Source organism: Lampetra planeri, chromosome 49 (assembly GCF_965212315.1).
Source record: "Lampetra planeri chromosome 49, kcLamPlan1.2.h2, whole genome shotgun sequence".
NCBI classification, from domain to species: domain Eukaryota; kingdom Metazoa; phylum Chordata; class Hyperoartia; order Petromyzontiformes; family Petromyzontidae; genus Lampetra; species Lampetra planeri.
In genome coordinates this window covers 3,828,024-3,837,612 of record NC_136155.1, presented here as the reverse complement: position 1 = coordinate 3,837,612, position 9,589 = coordinate 3,828,024, and the positions used below count along the sequence as shown (strand labels likewise).

General features: G+C 49.4%; 1 protein-coding gene and 1 long non-coding RNA gene across 2 annotated transcripts in view; both read left to right on the top strand.

The window, feature by feature from the left end:
- Positions 1 to 582: 582 nt before the first annotated feature.
- On the top strand, positions 583 to 3,937 carry LOC144734016 (uncharacterized). The gene is made up of 3 exons (XR_013588466.1): positions 583 to 890; positions 2,828 to 2,873; positions 3,764 to 3,937. It is a non-coding gene; the product is annotated as an uncharacterized LOC144734016 (long non-coding RNA).
- Positions 3,938 to 6,202: 2,265 nt separating this feature from the next.
- The window catches only part of LOC144733974 (ER degradation-enhancing alpha-mannosidase-like protein 3), a 19,937-nt gene continuing 16,550 nt past the window's right edge, over positions 6,203 to 9,589 (top strand). The window contains exons 1-3 of the mRNA XM_078616002.1: positions 6,203 to 6,212; positions 8,075 to 8,234; positions 9,552 to 9,589. The exon at positions 9,552 to 9,589 is cut by the window's right edge and continues 119 nt beyond it. Coding sequence (XP_078472128.1) covers positions 6,203 to 6,212; positions 8,075 to 8,234; positions 9,552 to 9,589 — 208 coding nt within the window. The remainder of the gene's footprint in view (positions 6,213 to 8,074; positions 8,235 to 9,551) is intronic.

Below are 9,589 nucleotides of genomic sequence, written 5' to 3'. Positions count from 1 at the left end.
TCACGAATATACAAACGAGCTTCTCCACCCGCGATGTCGTCACGGCCATTATAATGATCTTTCTTGCACGATTTGACATCACGGCAGCACAAACGAGCTTTTCGCTTCGCGGTGACGTCACTGCCATGTAAATTCCCTTCTCAGGTCGTGGTGACGTCACTGCCATGCAAACGAGCTTCTCAGGTTGCGGTGACGTCACTGCCATGCAAACGAGCTTCTTGGCTCGTCGTGACGTCACTGCCATGCAAACGAGCTTCTCGGCTCGTGGTGACGTCAGGGCCAGGCAAATGAGCGTCTCCGTTCGCGGTGACGTCATTCCCGCGAGTGAGACATTCGTTTGGGATGACGTCGTAAAGACCATCCTTTGTTAACATGAACTTTTTTTTAAAAGACGACGCGCAGCGTAATGATTTACAAACGCGTTCAGTTCATTTTGTTTATTGCGCACCGCGCTGCCCAATGTGCTCCCGTATCCCTAAACGATCAAATAACCTTTGGGTGGGATCATGCCTACGGGTACCGCGCGGGGGGGCGGGGGGGTCACGTGATTTGACAAACGCGTTTGGTAAAGCGACTCGCCGCTCATTAACGATTTGCAGTGACGCGTTGAAACGGGTCGCACATTTTTGATATAACGCTCGCGATTTTCTAAACGTTTGTATCTTTCTTTATTAACGCACGGCCAATGCAATACACACGCCTCTAATATCAGCGGCGGCTCGGCGAAACAAATTCGACCACAAAATAATAACGTGGCTTCAATTGAATTCTGCCATGATCACCATCATCACCATCACCACCATACTCATCATCATACCGGGGGCGATGACCCTCGATTCAGACAACAGCAGCAGCAGCACGCTCTCCGCGGAGGAGAAATCGCGTCTACGGTGCGAAACAGGTTGACGCGGCGCGCGGTCACTCGAGGCGGATGTACTTGGCCCCGTCGCGGTAATGTGGAATGGTCACCGCTACGCTCTGGCACTCTGAAATCAGCCGGTGCTTCGTGGCTTATCTCCGACCCTAAATCTACTCCCATCTCGTACAGGGTGGCTCAGACATCAGGTCACACAGGGTTATGTTATATTAACAACGCGTTGTGTTATTTCGTTTATTATTAACGAATGTTCCAACTAACTTCCATGAACATTGACGCATGATGCATGAATTATCTTTCCAAGTTAATGTTTAGGATTACAGGTGTAATCTTTGAACATCGATTATGGTCTGTTAATTTTATTTCCATTTTGTAACCATCAAAAAAGGAAAAAGACATATTATTATGAATACGAGATCAAATATTAACTGAAAGAATAAAACAATTAAATGCTGTAATCCCAGAGTTAAAATTAATGAAATAACCCGAATGTCACCTGACTTTTGGCCCATACTGCATCCCTCCCTTCTAACTCAGCTCAAGCCTCCTGTAAACCACGTGACTTTGTGTGACCACGCCCACTCTGAACCCCTCCCCTCTCCCCGTCGCCGCCCACTCTGTAAACAGCAGAGGTCGCAACCGGGTACCCGATACCCGTACCCTACCCGATACCCGGCTACCCGTACCCGTTTGCGACCCTGGTGCGGCCGGGTACGGGTACGGGTAGGCCGTGAGTCACTGGTGAGTCACCGTTTGTCACTCATTTCGGGTAGGGTAGGGTACGGGTAGGGAACGGGTAGCCGTTTGCGACCCTGGTGCGGCCGGGTACGGGTAAGGAATCAAAACCCGTTTGCGACCTCTGTAAACAGACGCCGTTCCTCCACCGTTCAGCAGCAGCAACGTCGACCCCCCAATCATCCTCCTCCTCCCCATCCTCATCTCTCCTGAACCCTCTGCTCTGGTTACTTTTGCCATCATTTTCCTCTCAATTACCGTTCTTTCTCTCCTCTCTCGTCTCTTCCTTTCCCACATTTCTTCCTCTTCCATTAATTACATCCGTGACTCCCCTCCCCGTTGTGTGGCATGGGTTACACGTTGCTCATATATAGTGTGTATATGCTACATGCTATGAAGAAGGGCCATTGCCTGAAACGTCGTTTATTCTTTATACTTTTTTTCTCTTAAGGCAGGGTTACTGACGAATATGTTGAGTTTTGTAGTACTGTATTTCCTATTGTCAATTAAGGATGGAAGTTATGACAATTTAGCGAAAATAAAACATTATTTTATTGTTTTATTTTTATTATTTTATTACTTCCCTTCTACGTGACTTTACCGAAAGAACCAAGAAGATGAATCCCTGCAGTCACGAAAGCTTTAAATCGAAATTTAGCGAAGTTTACACTCACGATCGTATGAACTCCACGCAATACCGTTCATGCCACTGGGGGGTTGGGAGCTGTCCAGCATTTCAGCAACCATCGCCGTTGTGCGTGGGGGGTGCACAGTTGCTGGGCCGCCTTCTGGTAATCCAGGGTGATGGCAGCTCTTGACGCCCACAGTGATGGAATACAGGCCACGTGCATAGCCACCGTCGCCAGGCGATGATGATGATAATGATGACGACGATGATAATGATGACGATGATAATGATGATGACGATGATGATGACGATGATGATGATGATAATGATGACGATGATGATGATGATAATGATGACGACGACGATGATGACGATGATGATGACGATGATGACGATGATGACGACGATGATGATGACGACGATGACGACGATGATGATGATGACGACGATGATGACGATGATGACGACGATGATGATGACGATGATGACGACGATGATGACGACGATGATGATGACGACGATGACGACGATGATGATGACGACGATGATGATGACGATTTCCCACCTGGTACCCGTGGTGTCTGCAGGGAGCAGGTGTTGGAGATGTTTGACCACGCATACGGGAGCTACATGGTAAGTGGCTCCTGCTGAAGGCTTTGGATTCCGATGCAACTAACTCCAGACGCGCTTCAGTCGATGACACGGTCGCTCGTCGGCTGTGCCGATAATCTGCTATTAGCGATTCATCCGCGAAAATCGATTATGCTTAGCATACGATGTGCATCGAATCTTGGCTATCAGAATAGACTACTGCAAAGTCCCCGCTTAACGCGGGGGGGGAGGGGGTTACATTCCTGAGAATTGCCACGTGAAGCGAATTCGTGTTAAGCGTGCTGTATATAACATGCCCGAGAGAGAAATAGGGCGAGTGAAAAAGATAAGGGAGCGAGATGATGCTACGCACACAAAGATCCTGCCGGTACAAATACTCGCATTGTAGCAATTAGTCCGTCACGCGCTGGACTCGCATTATAGCGGGCGCCGGTGCGAGTTTAGCAAAAAAAAAAATTTACCCGTAAAAACAAAGTTTTTCACTATAAATCCTTTATATGCGTGTTCAATGGGCCACAACCCAGCCCACATTGGTCTTTGAAACGGGCGGCTAGAGTCCTCTCGTCCTCTGGCTTGAGATGGCTGCCACCTATGGGTCAGATGATTGCCTGCCACCATTAAGCAATTGGTAATTAAATATAAAAAAAAATTCCTAAAAAGTGGAAAATTTTGGAATTTTTTTTCTCACGAAAATACATTGTCACGCACAACGAATCTGTGTGCAAAATGTCAGCTCGGTTGAATCACGGGAAGTGGGTTAAAAAACGACCGACAGATTTGCACGGTCGTAAGCGCGCAAGCGAACGTAATATAAAGGATTTAAAAAACGGGTATTTTTTTATAAATTACATGCGCGCAAACGGTTGACGACGATGACGACACCGACGATGATGATGATGATGATCGTGTAGACTCGGGCGTTCCCGGATGACGAGCTCATGCCGCTCAGCTGCCGGGGTCGCGACCGCGAGCGCGAGCCGAGCCGCGGTGACGCCGACGACGCACTCGGCCGGTGAGACGATCACCCCCCGCCGTCGCTTCCCTCGTGAAGACAAAGCCAGTCCTCATTTAAACTACGAACTGTTTGTATTCTACCGTGTTAAGGGCCCACTGAGCTATGTAGCTCTTATAGTAGTAGGTTTTTGCCCTTTAAATTGGCACAAAAACTGACACCTTTATACAAGGCATTATGTTTGCAATAACCACAACACAAGCATTCAAAATGCAAACAAAAAGAAACAACTCTGATGATGATAATGATATGCACTGTCCTTGAAGTTGATTGGTCCACACCCAAGACAGCTTTTCTTAGAGTCTAGTCTCCATTTAAAGGGTAAAAACCTACTACTATATTTTGCCACTGGTAAAGGAGGTCTCATAGTGTAAATGCTTACCCCGAGCTCTCAATACTCTGATAGTGCGCTGTTTTTGAGTTGTACGCCTTTTGGCGTCAACTAGTCCAACACCAATGGAGACTAGGCTCTAAGAAAAGCTGTCTCGGGTGTGGACCAATCAACTTCAAGGACAGTGCATATCATTATCAGAGTTGTTTCTTTTTGTTTGCATTTTGACTGCTTGTGTTGTGGTTATTGCAAACATGATGCCTTGTATAAAGGTGTCAGTTTTTGTACCAGTTGAAAGGGTAAAAACCTACTACTATATTTTGCCACTGGTAAAGGAGGTCTCATAGTATGTAGCTCTTGTTTCAGAAGCGACCTGTCCGTCACAAATGATAGCTCAACAAAGTGGCTCGTCGTTATGTGGAAATTTATAGCGGCCAAATATTCTAAAAACGCACTTTGATAATTGTAAATGTGGAGGGGAAAAAAAAACCGGAGGACCTGGAGAAAAATCCACGCGACCACGGGGAGAACACGCAAACTCCAAATATACAGCAGGCATCAGGATCGGGATTGAACCCACGACCTCATGTATACCAGGCGAGGGAGTTAACATGACCACCTCATCTGTGCCTGTCGTTACAAACGCGTGTGTTCCTCTCTCGTTTTAACGCTGACCGACCGCCCCGCGAAATCCCGTCAGATTCTCTCTGACTCTCATCGACTCCCTGGACACGCTGGTGGTGAGTGAGTGAGTGTGTGAGTGAGTGAGTGTGTGAGTGAGTGAGTGTGTGAGTGAGTGAGTGTGTGAGTGAGTGAGTGACCTCCTTCCAGCGGGCGTTCGACACTTCACGTGGCTTCAAGGTGCACTTGGCCTGGCACAAGCGTCGTGGTGACGTCACCGCCACTTAGTGGCGAATTGCGGTTGTTGTTGTTGTTGAGTGAGTGTGTGAGTGAGTAAGTGACAGCCTGCATCTGCCATTGAACCCTTAATGCCTACTCGTTACGTGCCTAGGGCCACCCCGGGATGGAGGAAATTGCCCAGCGCCTCGCACAGTGTTCAGCTACACGACTTGTAATTCTTTAGCGTTGTGGAGGCGGCGAGGGTTGCTGGATCACGCAAATGTCGTGAGACTCCCGCTTGTCACGAGCGTCGAGAAGGTGTCCGTCGTACCCCGGCTCGCCAGAGGAAGGCGTTACAACAACAACAACAAACGTGGACCTCCACCTGTTCCAGCTGTAGAGAATAGAGTGTTGCACCCTCGCACCCGTGGGTTTCCTATCGAGTGCTCCGGTTTCTTCCCACGATTAGCAACATTAATTGGCCGACGACATTGTGAAAATACACACAGAGGAACGTGGAGCAGAGGTCGCAACCGGGTACCCGATACCCGTACCCTACCCGATACCCGGCTACCCGTACCCAGCCGGGTACAGGTACGGGTACCCGTTTGGGACCCGGGTAGACCGTGAGTCACTGGTGAGTCACCGTTTGTCACTCATTTCCCAACGTCTTGTCTCTTCTCACAATTCAAGTTCCTAGAATCAACCCACCCGCGCCTGCAACATGGCTTCATCCCAGAGGTCGCAATCAGGTACCCGGCCGGGTACGGGTAGGGTACGGGTGCAACCCTGGTGCGGCCGGGTACGGGTACGGGTAAGGAATCAAAACCTGTTTGCGACCTTTGGCGTGGAGCTTGGGCGATTGGTTGGAGCGCCGGCTCACCGAGCGGCTGCTGCTCTCAAACTCGTCCGCGGTTCCTCCGAGCTCCGGGTCGTCTTCTCTCTTCGAGAGCGAATCACCGTGCGGCGACGGCGATAGCGGCACATTGTAAAAGTTGCGAATGTTTTAATGATTAATAAGGGGGGGGGGGGCGCCCCCCCACGTGGAAATCTGGGTCTCCAGGAAGCTACGGGGGGCGGTGGGCAGTGGGTCGGCAACTAAAGCAACGAAAAGAGACATTTGTTTTAGAATTCGGTAAAAAGAGGATACACATTTTAAGAGCCGCAATGCCACACGGTGATTACGAGACGGTGGGTCCTGAATAAATGTCACGAAGCAGCCGTCCTTAATGAGCCGCACGCGGATCCGGAGCCGCAGGTTTGCCGACCCCTGCCCACGGTAAACTGGACTTCCATGGTGAACTGGACACCCATGGTAAACTGGAGTTCCATGGTAAACTGGAGTTCCATGGTAAACTGGACTTCCATGGTGAACTGGACTTCCATGGTGAACTGGACTTCCATGGTGAACTGGACTCCCACGGTAAACTGAACTCCCACGATAAAGTGGACTCCCATGGTAAACTGGATTTCCATGGTAAACTGGGCTTCCATGGTAAACTGAACTCCCGTGGTAAACTGGACTTCCATGGTACACTGGACTCCCATGGTAAACTGGACTCCTATTGTAAACTGGATTTCCATGGTCACGGCTCGGCAACCAAAGTAACAAGAAGAGACATTTATTTCGAATTGCGATCTCTAAAGAGCCACCGCATGCGGCTCCTGAGCCGCAGTTTGCCGACCGCTGTGCCACGGCATTCCCGGTGAGAACTTACGTACATGTTATAAATCTCGATTGAAAACTCAGTCCTTTAAAACTGATTTTTGTGTTTAGTTTGTTGTCCTTCCCCCGCACCTCCGATTAGGACAGTTGGCGACGTACGGTGCGAAAAAAGTTCAACATACATAGACTCACACAGAGACACATAGACTCACACAGAGACCCATTGACTCACACAGAGACACATAGACTCACACAGAGACCCATAGACTCACACAGAGACCCATAGACTCACACAGAGACACATAGACTCACACAGAGACCCATAGACTCACACAGAGACCCATAGACTCACACAGGGACCCATAGACTCACACAGAGACCCATAGACTCACACAGAGACCCATAGACTCACACAGAGACCCACTCACACAGAGACACATAGACTGACACAGAGACCCATAGACTCACACAGAGACACATAGACTCACACAGAGACCCATAGACTCACACAGAGACCTATAGACTCACACAGAGACACATAGACTCACACAGAGACCCATAGACTCACACAGAGACCCACTCACACAGAGACACATAGACTGACACAGAGACCCATAGACTCACACAGAGACACATAGACTCACACAGAGACCCATAGACTCACACAGAGACCTATAGACTCACTCAGAGACCCATAGACTCACACAGAGACCCATAGACTCACACAGAGACCCATAGACTCACACAGACCCATAGACTCACACAGAGACCCATAGACTCACACAGAGACCCATAGACTCACACAGAGACCCACTCACACAGAGACACATAGACTGACACAGAGACCCATAGACTCACACAGAGACACATAGACTCACACAGAGACCCATAGACTCACACAGAGACCTATAGACTCACACAGAGACCCATAGACTCACACAGAGACCCATAGACTCACACAGAGACCCACTCACACAGAGACACATAGACTGACACAGAGACCCATAGACTCACACAGAGACACATAGACTCACACAGAGACCCATAGACTCACACAGAGACCTATAGACTCACACAGAGACCCATAGACTCACACAGAGACCCATAGACTCACACAGAGACCCATAGACTCACACAGAGACACATAGACTCACACAGAGACCCATAGACTCACACAGAGACACATAGACTCACACAGAGACCCATCGACTCACACAGAGACCCATAGACTAACACAGAGACCCATAGACTCACAGAGAGACCCATAGTTTGTTGCCCTGCCGCACCTCCGATTATCACGGTTGGCTACGTACGGTGCGAGAGAGGTTCAACGTACACACACGTACGTACAACCGGAGGCTCCGCTGACTGAGCGCGTGTCCGTGTGGCGGCGCCGGCGGCGGCGGCGGCGTCTCCGCAGGTGCTGGATCGACTGGAGGAGTTCGACAGAGCCGTGCGCAAGGTGCTCAGCACCGTGCGTCTGGACAGCGATATCGTCGTGTCCGTCTTCGAGGCGAACATACGGGCGCTGGGGTGAGCGTCGTCCCGACGGCATCTCGCAAATCGTCTCAGTTGTCTCCATTCCATCGCCATTGCCACCGTGACGGTTTGCTGCCACGCGCGCTTTCAGATGCGCTTCTGCGGCCGTCTGTCTCGAGTCTGGAGAGCGGTCGCAGTGCCGCATCATCCAACAGGCCACAGGGGGCAATGTGCCTAGGGCCTACGAAAACTAAAGGGTCTACGGAAAACAATTGACCACGGTTTTTTTTATTGTTTGTACGAGAAAAAATATAACCAAGCTATCTTCTTGAACAAATATTTTTTTTTCGCTTGTGTTGTGGCCGAAACGTCGTGAGAATTTTATTATGAATGGTTTTATTTTTATTATTTTATTATTTCCCTTCTACGTGACTTTACCGAAAGAACCAAGAATATAAATTTATTTTTATAGCAAGGAATAGGCGCGGTGTACATACAAAGAGGCAGAGTCATGCCAATTGTTTTTTTTTCTTAAGGTGGGAGATAAATTAACACCGGAGATGCACCTTGCACGGTTTTTTCATTGCAAAATTAGCTAGCAAACATCTTCAAGTGGTGTTTTTCCGCACAATCTCATTCTCGATAGAGAGCGGTGCAAGGCAACACAACAAGGTGGCTTCGTCGTCCCCTACGGTTGGTCGATCTGTCCAGCGGCTGGACGAAGTACCGCGTGAAGCAAGCAGCGGGGTGACAGCGGCAGTAGCCGTGACATGGGGCAGTAGCGGTCAAAACTCTGGAGAGTTACCACTGAAGGCCTACGAAACACAAGTGCCTAGGGCCTACAAGAAACTTCATGCGGCTCTGAGCAGTCGGTTGAGTGACCACCATGCATGCCAGATTATAATAATGTTGCGTGTGGTGGGTTAAAGTGTGGGTCTTCTCAACGTAAACCATCACGCAAACTCATCCTCGCAGTAGTGGCCGTCGAATTAAGCTGGTCACCGCATCGCGAGCTTTCAGATGCCCTTCTGCGGCCATCTGGAACGCTCTTCCGATATTAGGAAGCCGCTGTAGCTGTGCACTTTTAAATTTAAATTGAAGACTCATTTGTTTAGAACTTTGTTTTGCGTTTAGTTTGTTGTCCTTTCCTCGCACCTCTAAGAAGGTTGGCTACGTACGACGCAAAGGAAGTTCTACGTAATACATTGTTATCAATTTGCTCTGCTATGTTGGTGTGATACGTCACGATGAAATTCCCTTACACTCGCCTAATACTCTCCCTATCCCTTCTCCACCTGTACCCTTGTGATGCCTGCCCCCCCAACCCCCCCCCAATCTGCCACCCCTCCCTCCGCTTCCCCCCCCCCCCAGGGGCCTCCTGGGAGGTCACGTGATGGCGGCCATGTTGC